Here is a 26,416-nt window from a genome sequence, read left to right as displayed (position 1 = left end):
ATATATTACGTTCGTGGAGTTTGAAAATTTGATAATGTTAGGATGTCTATTAAGATTCATCTGTATTTTTTGATTTATGATCGATGAAATTTTTTTTATAAAATTAGGCAATCACCTTTAGGATTAATTGGATATATTTATATATATATATATAGAAACCCCTATGATATCTAAGTCACTATAATATCCCAATGATAGAATGAAAAAAAAAAGGAAGAAAGTCCCCTTTTCATAGAGCATATACTTAGTATTTATAAGTGCGAGAGAGCACATTATTTATAGAGAATATGAAAAAGTTTTGAAGAGATCATGAAAGACGGAGGTCATCACCCATATCTACCTATGGTTTGTCGAGCCTAGCTAAAGAACTCGGTTGAACTAGAAGACTCGGCCTAACGATTCAGTAGCTCAAATCAAGTTGGCAAGTTGATCTAGTTCAGTAGCTCAGATTAGGCCAAACTAGTTCGATAGGTAGGTTGAATTGACTCGACAACTTAGCATAGCGTAACTCGAATAATGATGATCTTGGCTAGCTAGTTTAGGATGGAACTACCTAGACACGTCTCGCTGACTTAAGAGTGGGATTCATACCAACGATAATATAATGTATCAAGGCATGGGTTTGACACACATTGAAGTGCATAGAAACAGTGCCACCCAATGCTTGCTAATAATACGCACCTACTTGTTGACAAAGAGTCAAAATCAGAACAAAAATGTTGGGTGATCGACATGACAAAGCATTCAATGAAAAACTTAAGCGTTTGTCTCTTGGATTCGTCATACGTTCTTCCAAAATTAGTCTTGTCATTCAACAAATCAATTAAAATTGAAGTTTGGTAACGTGGCCAATGGAGAATAATTAAAGAAAGGACATTGATGAAGTCGTGTTCGATTTTAATTTAATCCTAGAAAGGAGACAACCGCATGAACCGGCTGCCCGGATATGCGTTGTGCCTTGTTGCTTCAACATCAATTATTAAATATTGATGGATAAGTTTATATATATATATATAATTTATGTGTCTAATTGTGTGAATCTAATTTTGAAAGTCATCGATTTGGTCAATGCACCATTGTAGAGTTGGTCATAAATTCTCTTACCGCGTCGTAGCTGGGGCCTGGGGGCATGGATCAAATTATTAAAAAAATAAAATCAATTCGATGTTATTGTTCAAGATTTTAAACATCAAATAAAAAGAATAACTAAATATTATATTACTAGTGGGCAGGACGTCCGGATCAGAAAGTATTCTGATTTAATCTGACACACACTCAGTCGCGGACATTGAGAGCATAAATATGCAATATATATAGAGGGAGGAAGAGAATTGATACTTGTACATTTTCTTTTGCGTGACAGAATATTTTAGACGCCTAGAACAGTACAGTTTTATTTTTTATTTTTTAAATAATTTTTAATGTATTTATTTATATGTGTGTATATATAGCGAGTTAGAATTGATACTTGCACATCTTCTTTTGCGCGACTCGCCCATGATAAAATATTTCGAATGCCTGAAATAATATAGTGTTTTTTTTATTTGTTTTTAATTTATGATTAAATTACTTAAGATTTTTTTTTTAATTTAGAGGTTGAGTTATAGTATTAAGTACAATAAAAATTTAATTACTCACAAGGTGTGTCAAATAAGAAGTACGAGATAATAATCTGACACACTTCGTGAGCAATGATAAGAAATGTGGGTGCCTAAAATGTTCTGTCATAAATGATCATGTAAAAGAAGATGTACAAGATATCAATCTAGTATGTGTATAAATATACATTGTATAATGTGGATGGAGCAAACTTGCAAGGCAGTGAACATGTAAGTCGCAAAGATTGCATTTCACATGGGCCATAGCCCACTTGGTTATGTGGGCCAGTTGGATTTTAGAATTGGCAAATCCTCACCCCAAATAGTTAGTGTGCTAGAGATTTAGATTTAGTAAAGTTCAATTTTGGTGTACAAATCTATTATATACTTGTGTTAGGGATTTAGTGTGGTCTGATTAGATTTAGTGTACTAGAGATTTAATATTTTACGACTAAATTTTAGAGTTAGTGTATTGAAGATTTAGACTTAATGTGCTTGATGTTGGATCATGACAGTATACTAATATTGGATGATAGTTATATACATGTACTAAGTATGAACTAATATTGTTGTACTGCGTATGATTAACTAATATTCTCCTCACAAATGTTGGAGCCGATCGTGTGGATTCCACTTTTATGTAGAAAAAGAACTAATATTGTTAGCGATATCATTGCCTCCATAAGACTACGTGTAATTGCACCCCTCCTTTTATTGGCCGTGCTCTTGATTAGCCGTAAATGAATAGAAGGTTCATGGACAAATTTGATATTCAATTTGGTAAAAGTTTATTTATGTTCATTCGATATATACAAGATTAATTAAATAAATAAATTTAAATAACGTATTAAACTAAGTAAACAAACTTAAACATATATGTGCTCAGCTCATTAATGTTCGTAGACAACGTTCATAAATAACGTTCGTAAATAACATTCACAAATAACATTCGTAAATAACGTTCGTAAATAACATTCGTGAATCATATTTGTTAATTATGTTTATTAATAAAATTCTTATTAGCATGTTAAATAAAGATTTTTTTAAAATAAATAAATAAATTTTTATTATCAGACTTCAATAATCAATTAAATAAATTTAAAATATAAAAATTTTAAATAAGTTTGAATTGAGAGTTTGATAACATGTTAAGTCAATTTTGAATTAAATTTAAGCTCATAAAAAAATTAAGTTCAACTTGAATAATGATTTCAATTTTTTAATTCAAATTTATAACCGTATGATTTCAAAAGTTTACAATATCATCCTTCGTACTAAGCAGGCACAAAGTTAGGAATTTTATATTGGGGCCCATTATTTTAGTTGTTTCGCCTAATATTTTGATTCTAAAGAATATGCTGTTTGAAGAAATAGTGGAAGGTATTTATTCTTTAAAAAAAATCAAGAGAAGTTTGATTTAAATATTTTGAAAATGCAAGGGACTGATTTAGATATTTTAATAGTATGCCCTCTTTAAACAAATTTTGAAAAGTATCTCCCCGTAGAAATTAATGACTCAAGGTTGTATTCAGGGGAGGCATTGACATTATCAGAACAGTCCTTCAATTTTCAAAAATATTAAAAGAGCACTTTATAGTAGCATTTTTTTAAAAAAATATTCCTATAATATTTAACCAATTTTATTAAATTATTTTTAACTAAAGTAAGCATTTCAGTTTTGTTAATTTTTTAATTAAAGTTATTTTATAATAATACTAAAATAGGGTTTTCTTTTTAAATACGAAGTGTTTTTTTTTTTTTTTATTTTTAGCGGGTCTTCCATTAGCTGTTTGGTGGTTGGTGGCGTTATAATGCAAAATGTCAAGGACCAAACTGGAAATAACACCGTCCCATGCGCGTTGCTATATTTACCCACCACCTTCGATCTCTTTCCCCAAATTCATTCCCTTCGCTTCCTCCATGGCCGTCCCTCCGGACGTCTTCTGACCCAACGACACCGAACTCCTCCCTCCACCTCTCCTTCCTTCCTCCCCACGGAGCTGAGCTTTTTTGTTCGCGAGGATTCATCGAAGGAAACAGTCAAACAGAGGACGAAGGAGAGGTCGACCGATTTGGTCGTTGCAGGGAAGAGGTCGAGGAGGGAGCATGGCCAAGTACGCGGAGTTCTTCGATATGGGGGTGAGAATAGCGGCCCGGTTCCACTCCCACTGCCCGCAGACCGCGCGCATGTACTACAAGCCGCCGCCCACCGCCTTCGACGCCGACGAACCGCCGGCGCCTGAGGCCGCCCACCGCCACCGCCCTCCGCCACCGCCGGCGTCTTTCAGCGAGTGGCCGAAGGCCGAGTCGACGCCCCGCGGATTAGGCTTCACGCCGTTCGAGGATTGAAATGGCGCATGCTCTGTTTTCCTGCGGACGGGAAAAGAAAAGGGGGAATTGAAAATTTGTTTTTTTTTATCGGGAAAAAAAATATATTTTGAGGGAAAGGAAATGGAAATTAAAGGATTAATAAATTAAATAGTTGTTCTTTGATCAAAAACGGAATTGTGTTTATTCGCTTATTGAATATTACTGCTTTGAATATTAAATGCAAACCTCATTTTTATCTGAAATTCTGTGTTCATTGAACTGGAAGACAATGGTGGAAATGAAACGTTCGCTTTTAGGTTTGTGCTCCACGTGCTGTTTGACTGCATAAACAAGTTTTTTTTTTTTTGACTTTTCTGTGCCGACGATTTCGGAATCGACTTTTTTTTTTGTCGAGAAAAAAGAAAACTTTATGGTCAATTTTATTTAATTAATTTGTCGTACATTGTGGTAGTTCATCCGTGGAGTTCAACTTTTGAATTTTGAAACTTGGAAGAACGGATGACTGGGAAGGCCAATTCAGCCGTCCATTAATTAATGATACTTTAATTAAAAAAACATTTAAGGTGTATAAATGTCCTTAATCAACTATTACATTAGTTCTTTGACTTTTAAATCTAAATATATAGTTTCATTCTTTAACCTAAATTAAACACAGTTCGTGCCTCCTTTTCTCTGAAAAGAGCTTTCAGCTCCAGGTTTTGCACGTGAAAGTTTAGAAGATTATTGTTCTAATTGGATGCAGTGGACAGTTAAATCATCAGTTAAAAAGAGATTCAACTCATGCGCGATCTTGCTCTCCCTGATGATTGAAGATGGATTGAACAGAGAAGGTTAGATTGGTATCAGGGAGTCTTGACAGATCACTTTAATGCTCAAGTTAATATCAATGGAGAAAGGTGAAGATGCAGAAGAAGAAAACGAGTATATAAAGTTGCTGAAAGTTACCGAGAGAGTTTTTCATATATGTTGGAGAGTTTATATATCTACAAGAAAGACATTTCCACGTCGATCTGAGGGAGGTCATCTACCAGAGCTCGAGGAGACCAGTTCTGACGATTATTGACATAGGTCTTGACATAGGGCATATGAGGGACTAAATCTGTCAACCTCGTAATCGCTTTGTGACTCAGTAATCGTTGATTTATTCTTACCTTTTGGCTGTATGTGCAGGTATGAGGATATCCAGGGGACTGAGTCTGATAATCTCGTAACCGCCCTGATCCCTTAGCAGGCATCGCACGCTTAGGAGATTTTGGCAGTCTCTGTGTAAGACAGAAGGCGGTGGCCAAGATGAGGCGCGGAGAGACCGAGGGGGTTGCTTGATTGAGAAACTCAAAGAGAATGAGTAATTGAGGAGCTGAGTTATCCGAGAGCAGAGTTGTCAAGTTGTTGAGCTGTCGAGTGGCTGAAAAAGTTGTGTAGCTGAAAGATCGAGAAGTAGTCGAGAGATTGAGAATTTGAGTGGCTGAGAGGTCGAGAGACTAGGCGGAGACCGAGAGAGCCGAGACGGAGATGGTCGAGATCGAGAGGGTCGAGACCGAGATGGTCTAGATCGAGATCGCTTTGAAGGCTCAAATGAGGTCCAGAACTGAGGCCATGTTGAGTCCAAAGTACAGCCCGAATCAGAGGCTATCTCATCCTGATGGGATCGTTTCTCCCGAATTCATGTTGACTCATCTTGCCAAGTCAATCTAAACCCTGACCTTCACTTTGACTCTTAATCTTTACATATCATGTTGATCTCTAACTACAAATATCACATAAAAATAATAGGATTCCGCCACATAAATTATGAAACCAAAACAAGAAATAATCTGTTTCCAAACAAAAAGGTTGCCTAATCGATCTGTTGTAAGTATCGATAATCTGCACACCTTGAAGTTCACATTCGCCCTGCCACTTGATGATCTCTGCATGCGGCGAGATGATTAAATTGCTAAATTAATGAAAAAGCAGAACGATAGTAGCATAATGATGACGATAATAATGAAAAAAGAGCTAGGTTCAGTATACAACCATCAATGTATTTATACCTGTAAAGAATCAAAGAAGAAACTTTACTTCCTCCTTTGTATTTAATTCCTGACTACAAGCTTAAAAAGATGAGCCATTTGTTGTTGCTCTCCTGTCAAAAGCAGGGGGTGTCCACAGACCATGGACTCAACCACTGCTTGAATTCCTCCCTCATGTCTTCAGTACATTTATTGTGTATCCTTCAATGGAGGAAGAGGAGGAGGATGATGAGGAGACCCTTTGCTAAGAAAAGGTTGCAGACATTAATTGAGAGAGGAAAGTCGATGCCAGTGGCATTGAGTGAAATCACTCGTCGAGTTCATGTGCCAAAGCAAACTGGAACTCACATCACAATCTCACTTGCGATTTCCAGGCTTGGCTCGACATCCTTTTCACCTTGCCTGTGCCATTGAAACGCCAGAGTGGGTCTGAGAAAATTCTGAATGCCTCAAGCGTGTAGCTCAGTCGCTGCCACAAAAGGCATTACCGTGAGCTCGCACAACTTCCAACGAGACTGAGAAATATGTGGGGGTGTTCACATGCATTACACAGTAGGGTACTAAGGCTGGGACTCCAATGCCCCCGCTTGGACTTATTTGCTTCGTCTGTCTGCTGCCATGGAAGGGGACCATTGTTCCAGGACGCATACTGCTTTTTTACTCGGTCACCCTCACTTGCATCTCCTTCCTTCTTTTATATTTTTGAGAGAGGGAGGCATGGTTTCTGATGCACATGTTTTCCAATGTTTTGAGCTACTGGAGTCGCCATTTAGCTGCTGGACATGGGAGTTTTACATTCTTCGGCTTTCTCTCTCTGAAGAGTTTCAGTTTGCTTGCCTGCGTCTATGGGCATCACTGTTGGATTGAGAAACATGGATGGGTTAGATTTTTAGCTTGTTGTGTTGCTTCTCCCTGTTCATCCTGTAGTTCTTCGACAGCTTCACTGCCTTCAACATTGGGAGTGAAAAAGTAGTACCTGAATCTCTTATTTTTCTTTTGCACGGTTTACTTTATATTGTTTTCTAGCAATTTTGTCTCAATCTTCATGATGTTTTCTAGCAGTTCCGGTGCTTCTTAATTGGATACAAGAACCCAGGAACACTTCCTTCAGCTTAAAATAATGCAAAGCCAGCTGCTGTCGTCCGAAGCACACTTTCTCAGGTCGATTGATCCAGACGATCTTCAAGCAGAGGAGGATTGTGTGATGGAGAAGAGACATTTGATGAATTGTCAAGACGACGAAGAGAATGACTTGCATGGCCTCGCATGTAGGAGAAGCCGAGGACTCTCACTGACTCTTGGCTCTCACCTCCCATCCAACACTTTTGGCGCTTACAGATATGAACAAGTAAAAAATCACGAATCATGCACCACATATGAAGCCATGAGGGAGGATCTGAAAGAGTTCGATCGCGCAAGATCACATAGGCCGCCAACAGTCGACTACATTTTCTCCAAAGGAGAAACCGGTGGCAGCTCCGCTTACAGGAATCTGGCATCGATGACCTCTTTGCTTCACCGTTCTAAGTTTTTGAACCCTGCTCAAGAACTGCTTACTGAGGTTGTATCTCTGAGGAGCGCTCTTGATCCAAGCTCCGATGAAGAATTAAGGAAAGTTAAGTCATTTGGAATGGCGAATAGGAATGGGGGTCTCTGCTGTTCATCTGCCGACAATCCTGATACTGATGTTAGAGTGCTCAAGCTTGTTGCTTTGTTGGATGAGGTACAGAAATTAATTTCTCCCCCACTGTTCGCTCATTTTCTTTGACATATTCAACACGATTAGATAATGCAGCCAAAACTCAGGCAGTTGAAAGGACGAAAGAATCTTGACTAAGTAATGCTGAGAAAATAACAAATAAGTGTGCAATTAATGTATGCCTGTTTGATTTCAGCTCGAAGGCAGATACCAGCAGTACTTCCACAGGATGGAGCAAGTGATATCATGCTTTGAGATGTTTGCAGGCAGTGGAGCTGCTGCATCATATACGGCTCTCACAATCCAAGCTATGTCCCGGCATTTCGCTAACCTCAGAGACACAATCATCACTCAGATTCATGCTTCAGGAGTTCTCCAAGAACATGATCGACCAAGGGAAGCACAAATGCAGCCTTTCAAGCACACACTGGCCGATGAAAGCTTTAGACAGAAGAGAGAAGCTCTTCAGAAACTGGGTATCATTCAAACCCAACAAGTTTGGAGGCCTTTGAGGGGGCTCCCTGAGGACTCAGTCGCAGTCCTTCGAACTTGGTTATTCGAAAACTTTCTTCACCCGTGAGTTCGATCTTGTGCTGTTATCATCCTTCCTTCCTTCTTCACAAACATGAAACTGAATAACAGTCTGTTTTCTATTGCAGCTACCCTGATGACAAAGAGAAACTCATTCTGGCTGCAAAGACAGGCTTAACTAAAAACCAAGTAAAGCCCTACAATCTAGCCACTTTACACAATCTACTCAATTGTTTCAATATTGATTTTGTTTCTTCGAGTCTAGACGTGGGACTTCATTGTGCTTGTATTGATTCAGATCTCGAACTGGTTCATAAATGCTCGGGTGCGGATATGGAAACCAATGATAGAGGAGATGTACAAGGAGGAGTTTGCAGAGGACTCTGGAAACTTAAGCACATCGTAGAGCAATGAAAAAACATGATGAGAAGCAAGGTTGGAGGATTCCTAGAAAATGCTGATGAAGTTTTTTACCTATCCATCTCAAGTTTGTTCATGGTCTCTTTTAATGCTGCTTGTTCATACTCTTTTCTCTCTTTTTTTTCGTGAGGAGATCAGTGTTTGTGTCGATCCATATATGGCTTGATTCGACTGTTGATCATTGAAGAAAAATTGCACAGTTTAAACTTTCTTTTGGGATTCTGGATACACATTTTTTTTCCTTGGGTTAAGCGATGAGAAACTAAGTTGCAGATCTCTGTGAGTCATCCATTCAATAATCTTTAAAAAGAAATTCAGTTTTCTTCTTCATGGCTTTTTCTTTTAGTGCATTGGAGTTTAGAAGGGGCTCAATCAAATTCAAAATACCCAGATATTTAACTAAAAAAATTCTTATTATTCATGCATGTTCTTGTTTGAAATCGCCTCGTCTTCGGACGCCACACTTATATGTATGACTGACGGATCAAAGTAGTATCCTGAGAGAGGGAGGCCACCAGAGCCTTGGCGTATCGCCACGCGTCGAGCTGCAAAGAAAAAGAAAGAGAGTGAGAATGAAAATCAGAGGTGTCTTAGCTCAGCCGCTTCGACGTTCAAGTTAGGCCATAATCGAATAGGGAGAGTCGTAGAAAATGAAAAAGTAAGAATGTTTTCGGTCCTCTGTGCGTATCTGCACTTGCGAGATGCGAGGTCGTTATATAGAATTATTAGAAAGATGTTATGTCTTAGTTAAGGAAAATATCCGATCAAAGGAGATCCTATCAAAGGAGATGCCCCATCAGTGGAGATCCTATCAGAATAGATTTTCCATCATAGGGAAGGAGAATATTCTATCGCACTACTGTAATGAAGGGTTTTATCATCCACGTCTCACGTCTGATACGACATCAGATTGCAACTCATCATGCTACATTAAATAAGGTAAGTGAGCTACCCTATAATAGCATGTCAGTGCACATGTATTTCTAGCAGCCTTACAAGCTGAATGAGAGAGTGAAAAGAGCAAGGTAAATTGAGCACTGAATAGGTGGAGAGTGGGCGGCAAAGAGAACTCGGGTCAAGACTGTCCGAGATGAGATTTGGGGTTGAAATGTTGTTTGATACGACCGAGAGGAGATATAGTCAGACGATTTGGATTCAGGATTCGGAGTCAGACGTTGAGTTTCGAGCTGACTTATCCATTGAGTCGGGTGTTAGGTTCTCACAAGATTTAACATGTTGTCTCTATTTGGACCAAGTCAAGTCTTGACTTTCTTGACTTACGTATATCAACCCCTAACAATACATATTTTAAGAAATCTCATATTGAAATGTGAGATTAAAGAGTATAAATTTTTAGAGGAAGAGTTAATCTCACTTAAAGGCATGTTAAGTTAATCGAGGATCTCATGATCTTTATAAGTATTATTATAGTAACTGAAGAGTAGAGTATAGTTTTCTCCTTTGGGTTAGGTGTAAAACTAAATTATATATTACTTTGGCTCACTTCGACACTTCCTCTTTTTAATAAAAAAATTACCTTAACAAAAAAATAAATAAATATAAGACCGTGTCCTATGTTTAACTCAAAAAATAAAATAATTTTGAAGGAAATGATTAAAAAATAGATTAATGTTAGGAATAAATAAAGAATAATTATAATTCATTATTAGATTTAATTTATTTTAAATATTTATTTTTATGTAATTAATTATTTTAAAATAATGTAATTTTTAATTTAATTTTTTTGTGAGAATTTTTAGCTTTAAGCGAGGTAATTATCTTTTTTATCAACTTCATTTAAAGATTTTGCATGTTACATCAAAATCTAAGACAAAGTTGCTTGTGTAAATTGTTGATTATACTTAGTACGATTGGAGTTTTATTGTGCCAAGCAATAATATTTAATGGAATATCATATTTTATGTATTTTTTAAAGACTTAATTTGATTATACTTAGTACGATTGGAGTTTTAATGTGCCAAGCAATAATATTTAATCGAATATCATATTTTATGTATTTTTTAAGACTTAATTTATCGACGATAGCTCGTAGCACCCTTTTTTAATATTTAATCAACAGAAATATTCATCATTTTTATTATTATATATTTTAATTTATATAACTTATAGAATTATTAATGTATCCATAAATCAATAAAAAATTATTATTATTGTCTTGACTCTATATTTCATAATTTATTTATTAATTTTAATAATAAATATTAAATTAGTTATTATATGACTGTGCAGCTAGTAGGAAGAATTTTGAAATAAAAAAATATTTTTATTTAAAATAAAAACAATTATATCGATTCCAATTAGCAAAAGAAAATTATTCGGATCTTTTTTTTTCCCTAGAAATATTCATGTACCAATTACCAAATAAAATAAAATAAAATAAATAAATAAATAAAAGTACCGTGGGTCCCTTTCAGTTTCTGTATGATTGGAAAAGGAGAAAACCCTCGGTTTCGATATCTATATAATTCTCTCTTTACCGATTACATGAAATTCTGCCGGCTCCTCTCTTTGCGTCGCTTCTGACTTCGGAAACCCTGTCATCGCCCTCGCCGTCGCCGGATCCTCTCGATCGTCCTCGAGACCAGTCGGGAGAAGGCCTTTCCTTCCCTTCCCTCCTCTGGCTTCCTTTCGCCGTAGCCTAGCAAGGTACTCGATTTAGATCCGTTTCCTCGAGGGCTGGTCGTGGATTGGATTTCCTTAGGTGCCGATTGGGTCTGGATGTGCCTGTCAAAGGCCGGTTATTCGAATCGAGTGCTGCCTTTTGCTAGATTCTTTGCGTATTTTACTCTTTGGTTATTTGTCCGCCGGCACGGTGAGGCGTTATCTTTGACTACTTTTTTGTCGAGATTTGATTTTGGGCTGGTACTTGTTCCAAAAGGAGTAAGATTTCGAGAAACTTGCTGCTTGAATTGATGTTGGTGCCTTTCTTATATGTTCGGTATTAGGATAAAGGACCTACTATCGTCTGCTCTTTTATTTCATTTCACGTCGATATTTTCTGTTTTGTTGATAATATTGGCTGGATAGTGGGCTGTATTCTGGGTTCCGTTTATTTGCGCATGGGACGTTTGTTAATGAGTCACTGGGTGAAAAGGATTGTAGTGGCCTTTAATTCCTTTTTTTCTGCATGTACTGAATCTCAATTTTAGGTAGGTTTGTAGGGGAAGAAGAGGACTGCTCAGAGTTTAGGTTAGAAACAATCTGATTTCTGCTGCAATGGATGGAATTATAACTGAGGACTATGGAGTGAGCCTCAGGTTTGCAGCTACAGAGGGGATGCCCAGTGAGCAGCATTCCATTTCTGGTGACTCAATTGTTGATTGGCGATCTTCAGAGCAGGTTGAGAATGGAGCAACTTCCACTTCGCTCCCTTATTGGGACATTGATGACGACGACGACTGTGGTGTGCTACCTTTCAACTTGATTTCTCTTTGAAGCATTTTTTTTTCTAGTTGGATTTCATTGCACTGTTCATTTTTGCAATTTTTTTGGTCTTTGAGTGAAACTTTTTGAAAAATATGTCATGTGTATCTCTCATCTTTTTGAAAAATAAACTTATTCAACAATGAACTTGAATCATGACTCGGATAGTTTATGTTGCAATGCAGATGCTATTTTGCCTTGTTATTTTGGCAAATTAAACAGATCAACCAATAACATATGATGGTCGAGAGATCTAAATTTTTGTGTTGTCTCGGTTTAAGATTATTTAGTTTATTTTATTTTAGTTATACTATTTTCGTGTCGCCTAGTCTATTTTGTTCGAGTTTTACTGGAACTAGGAAGTTATCATCTTATATTTCTATTCATTCAATCAAATACAAATTTTCTAGTTCATATCATCTCTTGTTCCTTGAGATTGCTGATTGAGGCATAGAACTTTGCAAGATTGCTGATCGAGGCACTCAAACATATCTTGTGCTATGCCAAGTGGTATCAGAATCCAACTTCTTTCCCTCCTTAAATCCTATCTTGTGACTTTGCTACTAACCCATTTCTCAACTGTTGAGTAAACCACATCCATCTTTGCATCACTATGTACACTACGCCTTCACAGCCACCCTAACCAGTCTCCAGTTTGACTTCATTCTTTGCCCTCCCACTTGTGGGTATTCCCTAGTCCAACTTTAATAGCCTGCTAGAGCGACTGCCTGCATCGAAGTAGCCCATGATCATTCTCACTCTGAAGAATCCTTGCAGCAGCGCCTTTGGCCTCTTGGTAGCTGCAACTTCTTGCTGTGGAACCGTGTTAGCATTGTCTGTTATTAGAGACACATGAAATATTCACTTGTTGCCCTCCTTCATTGGCATCTACCATCATCACCCTTCCATCCACTATAATAGTCAACTGATCACACATATGATCAAGTTGTGTACAATCAAGTGTGCACTTTTGCCTCAGAGTTGATTAAGTTGTGTACAATTATGAGGTCGAACCTAAGAAAGAGTCGATTAAGTTGGTTTTCTAATCATATTAAATATTTCTGCAAATTTTCAATATAGAAAATTCTCACATAAGGATATTCAAGCTCCCATCTAAATTCTTAATTTCCCCACATGTTTATCTCCAATCTTGATGCCCACAATTCCCTCTATTATGCCCTCTGCAAATTATGAATGCAGTTGACACCAGACATTACTGCTTCTCTACAAAAGACCACAACAATATTGGAGGAAGTGCTCTTACATTTAGTTGACATCTAGATTAAGAACACTTTGCAAATTGATACCTGACAATTTCTTTGAAGTTCAATAGTAAATGCTGAGCAGTCAAGCACTTAGCTCACCTGACCATTTCACACTTATTAAAGTTCTCAGAAGCTTCATCATGTTTATTAGTGTAGACAGGTCAAGTTCTTGGTCGAGGGAGCGTGATGCAAATAAAATTAGTGCACCTTGATAAACCAACTCTACTTTGCCAATCTTATGACAAGTTACTAATAAACTATGAAAGAAGAGGTCAATAAAACAAAATTTTCTAGTTCATATTCTCTCTTCCCACTCACATATTCATTGGGTCATGCAATTTTATGAGATATATGATAAGGCAACATCAGTTTAAAAGCTCATGAATATTTGTAAGTGTGCATTATGACCCAAGTACCTTGGTTTTGATTGGTAGAAGTAGCCTATTGGAAATCTATGACATTAGCTTTTGATAATCTGAGATTAACACATTGAAGTTTTGGTCTTGTTTACCTTCTTGAATAGCTTTCTTGCTTTTAATACATTTCATGTTTTTTATGCAGTTGATTTTTACAATTTCCTATGATACAATAAGATGCATCAGTCATTGCAGAAATTGGCTTTGACTAGAACACTACTAACTGCCCTGGAATCTGTAGTCAGGGTGGTAAAACATTTCATTTTAGATTTTGTTGCCATTTTACATTTGTTTTCTGCCATGTTTTCGTGGTCTATGTATGATGCAATTTCTCTTTCAGGACCAAAGCCTTTGGATCTTTATGGAAGATTCACGTGGAAGATTGAAAAGTTTTCAACAATCAACAAAAAGGAATTGCGTAGTAATGCATTTGAAGTTGGTGGTTACAAATGGTATGGGTTCTATTTAATAATTTTATGTCATATCATCAAGGTTTAAAATATTGAGCTGTGTCGAAGTTTCGATCTTGGACTAGAACAATATAGTTTTGGTACCGTATCGTACTGTGCCAGTATAATTTCGATATTTTTAAAATATAAAATATATTAACTAAAATAAAATAATTTAATCTAAATATTTAAAAATAAAAAATAAAATATTTTTTATAAAAATAATAGGATAATTTTATGAGGATTTAATTAAGCCTATTTAAATTATCCCTAATTATAGCTAGGAGTTGATTATTAAATCCTTATTAAAACCTAAGTTAAGAAGAAAAAAAGCTGATTGGTCACCCGCAACCTTGGTGGCATTGCAGGGCTCGGGCGATGCCTCTGGAGGCGTCGTTGAGCTTGCACGACGCCTCCGGATGGTATCCCGGCTGGAATGCCTATGTCGGTCTCGGCCTGTTGGCGGAATGAAATTTTCGTTGGTATCGAATGATACAGCTCGAGATTTCAATCCTTGCATACCGTAACTGACTCTTTTATTACCCTAGTCTTCTTCTACTATGTTCTTGGTTCCTTCTTCAGGTTAAGTGGAATGTATATCGAATTAATATGTGCAAAAGTGATAGGCAACTGGTTTTCAACATCCTATATTTTTTTGAGATGCTGGTTTGTCTGACCTAGAAGAATTTAAAATGAGAAGGTTACTACTTTGTAAATCAGTAGATTATGTCAACGATCTAGCATATTCCTTAAGTTTCCAACCTCGTAGGTGAATAAGTTCATGGAACAAACATCTTTGCTTGTATGGGCAAGGGTGTTGCCATTAATCTCTCGTCATGCATTTTGTGCTGTCCAACAAGGTTTAAGGTACCAATTTCAATCTTTTTGATTGGAATTGTCTTCTTCTAGTTGTCATCAATGGTTGAGACAAATTAATTGTGGTGGTGGTTTAGAAAGAGGAAGACGAGGAAGAGAAAAGGTGCAAGGACAAGAAGAAAAAGCAAGAAGAAAGAGAGAGAGAAAGAAGAAAATAAAACTGCTAGTGTCGTCTGCCATGAAGATCCATCCAGTATATGTGTCTGTTCCTTTCCCATTCCATTCTACTTGTGAAATGCTATGTTTTGCCCATACTGCTTAAAACATAAAAAGATTGAAACCATGTTGGCGGGAGCACTACAAACCTAGCTCTCACTTTACTATGTTAATGAATCAAAGCATGTAGGAAATTGGCTTGCTTTTTGGTGTATGAGACCAATTGACTTTCTTTGCAGCTAGGGGTTAGCAAAATTTCGGTTTAACCGAAATAACCAACTGAACCAAACTAATTCAGAAATTCAGTTCAATTTATTTGGAAATTCATTTTTTTAAAAAAATATTTGTTAAATCGGTTCAGTTTCGGTTTTGAATTTTGAAAACCAGTTAAACCGATTAAACTGAATTTTTTATTAAATAATAAAAAATATTAAGATTAAAAAAAAAGATTTTTTAATCAATCCGATTAAGTTTTTATTAAAAAATGGTTAATTTGGTTACCGACTGAGTTAATCTACTTTTTATCGGTTCAGTTTGTTCGATTTTATTGTAAGAATCGGTCGGTTCGGTTGCTCACCCCTATTTGTATCGATATTAAGAGGTGAATTGTATCTTGTAGTAATATTTCATCTACATGGTTGCTGACGTGTACCACTAATCTACTGACATGCATGCTTGAAATATATGTTAATTCTACAGGTACATACTGATCTATCCACAAGGATGTGATGTCTGCAATCATCTTTCTTTGTTTCTTTGTGTTGCTAATCATGAACAACTTATGCCAGGTTAGCAGCATATGCTTGTTCCTGTCTTAACTATCATACAACATTTGTTATAAGTTTCAGTAGCAAAACTTGTGTTTTTGTACTTCATGATTTTTGCAGGGTGGAGTCATTTTGCACAATTCACGATAGCTGTAGTGAATAAAGATCCAAAGAAATCAAAGTACTCTGGTCAGTCAAGATAATATATGTTATGATAAACTTATTTTCCACAGCTGCATTAGACCTTATGCCTTAATGAAAATTTGCAGACACACTACACAGGTTCTGGAAGAAGGAACATGATTGGGGATGGAAAAAATTCATGGAACTGTCAAAAATATATGATGGTTTCATTTTTTCAGACACTCTTATTATCAAAGCGCAAGTTCAGGTTATCAGGTGGATTTATGTTTTTTTTTGTTTCTTATTATCAATGTAGAATTAGCTTGAATATCTAGACATGTTAATTTGAATAATCTATGATTCTACCTTTACTTTGACATACTATTGTTTTGTAAAGAGACTTTGAGTCAGAGTTGGCTATCGGTATAACATCAAGTCAGTTCCCTCTTTCATATTTGTTGACCATTGTGAAAGGCTTTGCTTCTTTATCTAACCATTTTTAAAAAATCTGAATCTGTTAGTTCCATGCAAGCTGATACGTTTTATTTCCTTTTCCCCCTTATTTTGTTTTCTGCTTTTCTAGTCTGTCATTTGAACTTGCGATGAGAATGGAATCAGCTCGTTTACTTCATTTGCTGGTGTAATTTTACACTGGAGATTTGAATAAAGTTAATCTGGATGGACTATGTTGTGGCGTTTGTAGAAAGTTGATATGGGAGTTTAAGATGGATCGGTGGAGTTGATGGACCAAAGTTCATTTGTGTTTCTGAAATAGTTTAGATAACTAGGAAAATTAGAGCTGATTAACATTCTTTTGAAGTATGTTAATGCTAATGATGGTATGCTTTGGAAATGCTGGCTGTTATAATAATTCCTTTTGGTGGAAAGGAAATTGAAAAGAAATTATGATTTTCTTTGTAGAATGCAGACTTATCAAGAAGTGAAATTATTATGATTTGAAGCCATCAGAGGCTGCCTAATGCATGTATTATACGATATGTAATTGTAAGTAGCACTGGACAACTGTCACCTGATAAATCAGTCTACAAATAATTTTTTATAAGAAGAATTGTCAAAATTATAAATTTGTCACAATAATAATAGTTCTAATACAAACACTGGACTGCAACGACAATGAGTGTGTCATTGTCACATGGGATTGCAGTGCAAAATTTTTCTCTTCATGCAGCTGCATATCCTCTGTTGTCGATAGTCTTGTGCCTGAAATCCACTTGATATACAAGATTTATTAATACAAACAATTTGTCAATGGCATATCATGGTCTATCCCTCACTGAAATCTCATGCCAGAAATCCACTTGATATACAAGATTTATTAATACAGATATTTTGAGAATGATGTATCATAATCTATCCCTCACTGAGGTATATATTTTTATGTTTTCTTTTATGTTGTCAATTGGTGAATAGTCTCACTGAATATCTTCTATAAGATGCTCGTTCTTTTACAGAGAACAAATTGCAGTCTTCATGGTTTAGTGTAGATCATATAGTAATGTTCTAATGGTGGTTTGAAATATATACTTTCTTGCACTTTATCTGCATTAATGTGAGGATCCATTAATGATTTCATTGTGTTTTCTTCTTGTTCATATTTTATTCTCTAGGGAGAAAACAAATCGTCCTTTCAGATGCCTTGATATTCAATACCGGAGAGAACTTGTTCGAGTATATGCATCCAGTGTAGAGCAGATTTTCCGGCGTTTTCTAGAAGAGAGGATAGCCAAGTTGAGAAAATTTATTGAGGACATACTGAGGTGGCACAGGTAGGAACCACTCTGCCTTTCAAGTTTATCATAAATTGAATGCTGATGTGGTTTGTCCTACTTGGAAGTAATTTCACTTTTTTTTAGTGTACCTGGCTCAAGCTCATGATTGTGTATCGATTGGGCTTTGCAGTTTTTGTGCCTTTTGGTTAGGAATTGATGCAAATGCTAGGCGGCGCATGTCCAGAGATAAAACAGATGCTATACTGAAAGTAGTGGTCAAACATTTTTTCATAGAGAAAGAAGTTACATCAACTTTAGTTATGGATTCTTTGTACAGTGGGCTTAAATCTCTTGAATACCAGAGCAAGAACATGAAAGGGACAGCTAAATTAGGAGAATCAGCAGAATTACCAGCTCCTATGGTCCATATTGATCAAGATTTCTTTGTATTGGCTGATGATATAATAATTTTGATAGAAAGAGTGGTATCGGACTCCTTATCTCAGCAGCCTTTGCCTTCAAAAGACGACAAGTATTCACAGAACCGAACAAAGGTAGGCAAAAGTAGAAGCTGAAAATCTTTCATATATGCTGTTCTAGGTGAAGTATTTTTCTGCTTGACTTGTGCATTTTGCTAGATCTGCTAAACCATTTTTCTATGAAATAGCTGACATATAAGTCTCTTTGCTATTCATCTTTGGCACATGCATGTGTGGCCTGTAAAACTTTCTGGTATTTAGTTCTGCATGATTTCCATTATATATAAAAATATTGTGCAAATCTTCTATTCGGTTCATTGCTCTATTTTTGTTTTATTAGTTGACCATATAGACTACTACCCTGCTATAATATGCTATCTGATATTTGTATCTTCCTAGTACTGCTAGAAATTAACCTTAATTCATGAGTGTTGAATCGGTGTATAGCATAGTTTGCCGTGTTAGTATTGACAGTAGTAGAAACTAAAAAAAGTAAAATATAATACAATGAAATTGTTTAATGTATGAGATAACAAAACTTCTCAAAACCTATGAATGAAAAACCTGATTCTTCATTATATTGAGTTAGTAAAATATAATATAATGAAATTGTTCAGTGTATGAGATACTAAAACTTCTGAAAACCTAATTCTTTGTTATAATTGAATTAGTAAACCTAATTGTATGAAACTACACTTATCATAATAATTAAATACATTATTAGATTTTTCATAATAATTTAGTGTGATACTAACTAGTTAATGATTGTGTCATCCTTTACCACCCTTAATCTCAAATGATCCTGCACATCAAACTCATTGGCCTAGGCAATTGAAAAGCTTAGATTTTGCTGATTTTGGCAAGGCTATTGAGATTTTTTGTTGTAATTCTGCTCATTCTCTTGAGATATTGGGAAAAATCAAAATGGATTTGGTCCAGTGATAATTTTCTTTATTGCTGCTTATTAATGCTATTATGGATCTTAAAGATCATATTTTTATTTCCTTTTTCTGTTTAAGTACATTTAATCTACTTTGCTCTACTCTAAAAGATATTGGTTATAATAAATGCATATAAATGAGTTTCATCTGTATTTACAAGGATTTCAGTCAATATTACAGTTTCTCCGTTTTCACACTCTCCTCTCTTGTTGGAGACCTATAGTTTAAGCTTCCAACTCTTGATTCGTCAAACAGGTATTAAGAACATTTGTAAAGTTAATGCTAAGGATTGAAATATCTGTAATGCATAACCGTAAGCTTTTAGCTCAAGCAATAATGGTCACTAAATGAGAGTGTATGGACGTAGTTTATCTGAGCATCTTGCCATGTATGAAATTCTCTGGGGCAACCCCTCCTAATGTCTACTTCTATGATATCAGAGCTCAGGTTGTCATCTTGCCTACCTACTGTACTCGGTCTTTTTGTTTAATGTAATCTATAGTATAAGAGCATATCCACGCATATCTATTCTGCAGTTTCACATTGATTCTTGTAGTCGAAGGCTTCTCCATATGGTGGTTTCCCCGGAGTTACATTTTCTCTTTTCTTTCTCCATAATTTTTGTTTTTGCTTATATCCATTTAGTTGATTCATCATTTTTATGCTTTCTAATTTAAAAAGAAGATTTACAACCAAATATTTTATGTCCATATTTTTACCCTGTTTTACACTTTTTTTTTGTAGAAATGATTTGTACATAATGCCTTGTTTATATTGATGAAAGTGGGGCAGTGGGTGGGTATTTTGTGATTTAATTTGCTTAGTAGACTTTGTGTCATTTGCAATTCCTACCTGATCAATGCTTTTTAGATGTTTTGATATCCAACTATATATTCACACCGGTTATTCTTTTCCTCAGCGAAACTTGTCGCTCATCCTAGACTTTTGTTGAGGATAACAAACCATGAGGGAAGCTCACAATTCTTCTTTATATTAACTGCGATTATAATTTTTTTAATGACTAAAAAATGTATGTTCAGAGAGATTAAGTTAAAATTAATCAATGCTATGCTTTTAATGAAGAAGTGAATTAAGAACTGAATTGATTATGTGCCTGACCATTGTAATTCCAAAATTTCCAAACATGAGACACTAATTGCTACTCATATCGGCCGTTCGGTACTGCCTTCTTTTGAGAAACATCTTGTCATTTGTTACGTTTAGGTATCTGTAATTTCACCTTTGTGTGGCATGAAAGTTGCCAAATACTCAGCACCATAATTTGGGCTGTAGTCATCAATGGTTTAATATGGATTTTGCTCTCTGCAGTCATTTGGTTAAGGCCTAGAGTTTCAATTTTAATTTTTATAAAATATAGATTGGTAGTCAGATTGACACTATAACAGTATCATTAGTGTAGGTTTGCATGGAAGATTTGAGAGCGCTTCTCAATGAAGGTTTGTAGCATTTACTGGCTGTGCTCCCACTATGTGGCTGTTTTAAAAACATGATTAATTTGCCGAGGCTTGTTATATATCGTCAATGGAGTATTGAGATCATATTTTCTAATTGATCAAGCAGACAATTAACAATAATTTAACTACCAATTTCCCTTAGTGTTTGCACTATATATCTCAAAAGCTGCAACATTAGCTTTTTCCCCTCTTTTAGGTTTCTTGATCTATTTCCTCTCTCTGTGGGTACTTCATTTAAATTGGCAATTATCTTTCTCATCTCTAATTCCTTCAGTATATAGGGTATTAGGATCATGTATCCATTCATTCTATTACCTCTAGGTATATGAAGATTTGGCCCCCTTTCCTGGCAGTCTTTACTTGATTTAATTTGAAAGGAAACCAATCTACTCTGGAAGTTATGGTACATCGTTAACACCTCAGTGTAGAATATATCTCAAACAAATTGTATCTGTAGGATGGAAGTGCTGGAGATGAATTTATTAAGGAATCTGTTGAGCGAGATGAGCGACGACTTTTGGAGCTGGGTCGCAGAACTATAGAAATGTTTGTGCTGGTTCAGATGTTCAGGTAACGATTAAGCTGCAACGTTATTTATGACATGTTTTCGAATTTTCAAAGTTACAATTTGTTTTTTGAAAACGTTAGCATATTAACCTTCTTTATGCTAAGAATCTATCCAAATGGACATGCATGGCTTCACCAGATAACTTTAACAAGCTATTTGAGTTGTGTTTTGGCATGCTTAATTTCCCATGATCTTAATAGCTTCTAATGCAATTTCTGAATAATAAATTCTTTCTAGGTAACTGTATTAATAACTTTGTCTTGTACATGATGCTGGCAGCAGTAGAATTGAAGTTTCCTATCAGGAGGTTGTTGCTCTAAAGAGGCAAGAGGAACTTATTCGCGAGGAGGAAGTAGCTTGTCAAGCTCAAAATGAGATCAAATTAAAGCGTGGTTCTAGTGAAAGGGAAAGACGTTCAAAGAAAAAGCAGGTTCGTCATTTCATAGTCTTATCTATATAAAAGTGTTCAGTATAATTTTGGTAATTCTTCACTACTTAAATGCTCACAACTTGTGTGTTGCTTAAGCTGGAGTGCATGTGAATACTTCTGACTTCTTATGCGTAGGCTCCATATGAATCATGCATGTCATATGCATACCTCAATGGATTTTGTTTAGCGAAGATGTAAATAAATGGTGGCCACATGGGAGGTTCAAATCTCCTTATCACTTTTCAAATATCAATGATGTGTTACTCTGTGCAAAAATTTCTAGTTTGTGCAGCATTTTGCAGTACATAGGTTCCATCTTCTGGACCCTTTTAATCCTGTGGGGTCTTTTGATCTTTGCAAACATGATATGGAGTTTATAAGTTCATATTGTATTAATTGAGATTCCTGTGTGGTTTTTTGTTCCTTGCGAACATGATATGAGTTAATAAATTTGTATCATATCATCAAGGTCTCTTAAGCAGTGATTTGATGAGGGGTTTTAGATGCAGGATCATTGAATCCCTATCAGGTTAGGCAACTGTTTGCCTGAATAACATTTAAGGACCTTGAGAAAGGATGCGAAAAGGATTAATAGAGGAAATCCTTTTCCATGTAAAATACTTCAACCTTGAAATTTCTCTTAAAATTTGACCCAATACATACTTTAGGAAACCCTCAATTTAGCCCCCAAAGTGTCAATGTCATATTCAATTCGATCACAGATTGCTCCAGACAATCACAAAATTAGCGTACCTAGGAAATGAAATACATGCATTAGCCTGAATTGAAGACTTTAATTCAGAAACTTCTCATTTTTTTGTTTGGCATGAATAAATGATAATAAGCATGCTTACTTTGAGAAAATATTTTGAAAAGTCATGGCAGGTTGGTTTTAAGTGTTTTTTTTTTGGTTTTTTAGAAAAAATAAAAAAATATCTTTTACTGGAAATCCCGGAGCATAATTTTTTTCTCTAATTTTTAGTATTCAAGCGAAACAAATCTTGGGAAGTACACAAAGGGTGAACAGGTGTCCATTTGTTATGTGTGTGAACATTGTTTGGAAGCTTGACAAAGATGTGCATACAGAGCTACACTATCTTTGATGGCTTTTTCTCCTATATTTTGACAAAGCTTCCGGAAAGAAATTTTATTCCTTGGTTTCATTCGTACTCTTAATGGCTTTCTTTGCAAACTCTAGAAGTTTATCATTTTTCCTTTTATTGTACTTGTGCTCCAGTATCCCTTTTGATGCCCAATCATTATTAGCTCATATCTCAATAATTGAAATGCATGAACTTTTAGTATGATTAATATTGTTGTTTTCCTTGTACTTTTACAGGCTAAACAGAAGCGCAATGGCCGCAAAGGTAAAGACCGAGGGAAAGATGAGGATTGTAATCCCGTGAAGGAAAAATTCCAGCTTGAATGTCAATCTGAAGATAGGATTCTTGATAGCTTCCCTTCTGAGCAACTAGAATTGGCTGGCCAAAAGATTTTTACCCTTGAAGCTTCATCAGATGTGGATGATGCCGCAGACGATGTTGTCGAGGTCCTTCAACCTGACATAGACGAGACAGGTTTTTGTCCTTCTATATCAGATACTGACGCTTCAGAAATTCATCAAAATGGCCAAATTGACAAGACGAGCCAGTCTCTTATAGCTGATAGCTCTTTGACACCGTCAACTGAGTCAGTCCTCTCAGCTCTAGACAGTGTATCATATAATGGTAGCACATTACCAAATAACAAAAAAATACAGTACTCTCGCAGCAGGTAATTTAGTTACAAGCATTTGTTGTGATTGTTTCGACAGCTGAAGTTTTTAATCTGTTAAGTTGTTTTGTAGAAGAAAAAATAAACGAGATATTGAAAAAGAATGTATAGATTCGACTAATGGCGTGGATAATCAACGAGCTAAAAATATTAGTGATGGTAGCTCTCATGACATCAATGACAAGAAGGCTTCAGAAACAGAACCAGATTCCACTGTATCCTCCATGAGTGAAGAACAGCGACCTGAGAAAAATATGGCTGAAAAGGTGCACTTTATTCTTTAGTCAATGTTTTACTTTTATTTAGGGGTTGTATGAAAGCATTTAACAAAATGCTGCCCCACAAAGAGTAGGGTTATTAGGCCATTATAGTGATGCAACACGAACACTCTGATACCAATAGATGTAGCACAACAGAACATTAATGTCACACAGAGAATTTAAACATGGAAATCTCATCGACTAAAAAATGGAGTTTTACATGAGAATTGCAATTCTTTTATAGACTTGACTACGAAAATATGAAACAAATAAGCAATTCAGGAAATACAATGATTTCCATTAACAGACTATTGAGAAGGACTAATTATCAAACAATTCAAATTATTACTGACCAACTGAAATTGAATTTGAAAGTTAAAATTCAAATTTATTCCCTAATCTGCATCATGTAGTCTGTTGCGAATCTTGTTAGGTACTTAGTAATTTTAGATAATCAATAATTTTGAAGAAGCATATTGCAGGACCAATCCTTGCCAATTCAGAAACACTTTCCTGGTTCTATTGTTGCTTATTATCTCAAGATGAAGAAAAGAAAATGATGTTCAGTACTGTATTTTGCTTTAGTAGCCTAGTGCCTCAATTATGTTTCCACTTTCCATGAAGCATCTGAATACTAGCACTCATGTTTAAGTTTCAAACTTTTAAGTTTGTTATTCCATATTTTTTTCCCATGTGAATATTACTCTAGGAGTTCGATCGCTTTCATTTCCTTTTTGACAGTCTCAGAGAAGCTATTTAACTGGATACATTTTTTGTTCTCTCAAATACACATCTAATGTTTTGACCAGCCTTAGAGAAGCTATTTAACTGGATACATTATTCTGTGAGCTTGTTCTCTTTCATTCTTTGATCAGTCATAGAGAAGCTTTTAACTGAATCCATTTTTTATTCTCTTAAATATGCATCTAATGCTTTGCTTCTGTCAATCAGTTCTGTCCTCTTATATTGCTTCTACATGATAATATTTGCATAACTCCTCTTTACACTTACATCCCGCCCTTGTTTTCTCCTACCGTATCTAGATGGCAAACCTTTGATCATGAACTTGAGGATCTTATGCCATTTTAATTTTATAGTGGAATCATGCCATCTGTAGTTACTCTTCATTCTAATTAGTTTTTTAACTTTTTTATCACAGGAGGATGTTGCTATTCTACAAAAAAGATCAACTTCCAAGGATCCGGCTGATGCAGACAGGATACCCTCTTCACCTAGTCTCATCAGAAAAACACCGGCCATTCTGCAGCGAAAACAGTCATTAGCAACCACTGCCACTGTCACTGTTGCTGCGGCAATAAAGCCTGCTTCTAATAAAAAGCTTTCTTCAAATATTGCCCAAGCTGATAACGCAATACCTATCACATCAAGGTCAACAACTACCTCTAGCATCCACTCTGAAGCTCAGAAAAATAATGTATCAGGAAGAAATAATAGCTCTCTTCAAGGCAATGCTACGTCAAGGCCATCCAGTGCTCCACTTATCCCAGCTTTGAGGCCAACTGCTTCAATCACTACCACACTCCAAGCCGTACCTTTACTTTCACGCTCTGTCAGCTCAGCTGGTCGATTGGGCACTGCTTCACCTGCATCTGCCTCAAGTAATGTTCCCCAGTCATACAAAAATGCCATAATTGGCAAACTAGCAAATGCTTCCTCATCCCAAAGTGTTGCATGCTCTCAGTCTTCTTCAGAGTTTGCATCATCTGCATCTACCCTTCCTCAGACTTCTTCAAGGAATGAACATATGCCAAGTCAATCTGGCTTGACCTTTGGTTGCCTTAATCCAGAAGTGGTCACTAGCCTGCACCCGTATAGAGATAACCACTATGAATTTGCCACCTCCACCAGCAGTAGCAGTACCACCTACAACAGTCAGAGTTTTGGCTCACTTGTGGGTAACATGGAGAAGCTTAACCTCTATGGGAATCCTAACATGCAATATCCAGATGCAATTGGGTCCAGGGTTTGTCCACAACCACAAGACACGGTGGTAGAGGAGTTCCCCCACCTCGACATCATAAATGACTTGCTCAATGAGGATGAAAACATTGGACAGACAAATATGAGTTCCAGCCACATTTTCAGTCGGCACTACTCGCTTCCAGTTAACTATTCAAATGGTGAGACTAGGCTATTAGTTAGCTCAAGCCAATTTGGTCAATCTGAGAATCACTATGGTGAGGGGTTTCAAAGGGGCTATGATGGTGCTTCCAGTAAGCTTCTCCATAGGATCAGAGATGAGCATTTCCGCCAGACGGATCATTCATCCTACACGAATAGCATGTTTGACAGATCGATGCAGGAGCAATTGCCATACAGAAATACTGATCCCTTGATGTTCAACTTGACTAATGGAGATGCTAATGAATATGTACATCAACTTCCATACTACATGGCAAGAGGGGGTAACGGATTCTTGTACCGTCCTAATGGGCCATGAGAAGAGCGACAACTTAATCATTGGTCACAATAATGATTGTAATTGAGGTATTTTATTCTCCTGAGCTGTCAGTAAATTATACTTCTTTGATCCCCTTCTTCCCCCTTTTAACATCCTACAGAAAAGAAAACATTTTGGTCAAGGAATTCTGCTTTCTGTCTGGCGCCGTAATCATCCATTTAGTATAAGTGGAAGCATCCATTTCACTCTTT

The 26,416-nt window shown here is 36.2% G+C and overlaps 3 protein-coding genes across 5 annotated transcripts; all 3 read left to right on the top strand.

Moving 5' to 3' along the window:
* The first annotated feature begins 3,507 nt into the window (after positions 1 to 3,507).
* Positions 3,508 to 4,124, top strand: LOC141843681 (uncharacterized). The gene has a single exon (XM_074731735.1). The coding sequence runs from the start codon at positions 3,705 to 3,707 to the stop codon at positions 3,945 to 3,947; it is 243 nt and encodes an 80-aa protein (XP_074587836.1). The 5' UTR covers positions 3,508 to 3,704; the 3' UTR covers positions 3,948 to 4,124.
* A 2,937-nt stretch (positions 4,125 to 7,061) lies between these two features.
* On the top strand, positions 7,062 to 8,577 carry LOC141842718 (BEL1-like homeodomain protein 11). Its single transcript, XM_074730744.1, has 4 exons — positions 7,062 to 7,664; positions 7,837 to 8,216; positions 8,300 to 8,360; positions 8,470 to 8,577. Exons 1-4 carry the CDS (start codon positions 7,062 to 7,064, stop codon positions 8,575 to 8,577), a joined length of 1,152 nt encoding a protein of 383 aa, XP_074586845.1.
* A 2,547-nt stretch (positions 8,578 to 11,124) lies between these two features.
* Positions 11,125 to 26,416, top strand: LOC141843000 (TNF receptor-associated factor homolog 1a-like). Of its 3 annotated transcripts, none has more exons than XM_074731013.1 (13): positions 11,125 to 11,258; positions 11,766 to 12,015; positions 14,057 to 14,168; positions 15,897 to 15,985; positions 16,085 to 16,153; positions 16,234 to 16,363; positions 17,716 to 17,874; positions 18,008 to 18,371; positions 21,170 to 21,282; positions 21,560 to 21,710; positions 23,050 to 23,483; positions 23,557 to 23,749; positions 24,903 to 26,416. In XM_074731013.1, the coding sequence occupies exons 2-13, from the start codon at positions 11,829 to 11,831 to the stop codon at positions 26,202 to 26,204; spliced, it is 3,303 nt and encodes a 1,100-aa protein (XP_074587114.1). In that variant the 5' UTR covers positions 11,125 to 11,258; positions 11,766 to 11,828; the 3' UTR covers positions 26,205 to 26,416. The 3 variants fall into 3 exon arrangements, with proteins under 3 accessions (XP_074587114.1, XP_074587115.1, XP_074587113.1); XM_074731014.1 differs by having other exon boundaries at positions 11,762 to 12,015; positions 21,563 to 21,710; XM_074731012.1 differs by having other exon boundaries at positions 11,762 to 12,015.

Source organism: Curcuma longa, chromosome 12 (genome assembly GCF_044706935.1).
Source record: "Curcuma longa cultivar G26 ecotype Majalengka, Jawa Barat chromosome 12, ITB_CL_G26_1.1, whole genome shotgun sequence".
Taxonomy (NCBI): domain Eukaryota; kingdom Viridiplantae; phylum Streptophyta; class Magnoliopsida; order Zingiberales; family Zingiberaceae; genus Curcuma; species Curcuma longa.
The sequence above is the reverse complement of the archived record's forward strand: the minus strand, read 5'-3'. Positions and strand labels throughout refer to the sequence as shown.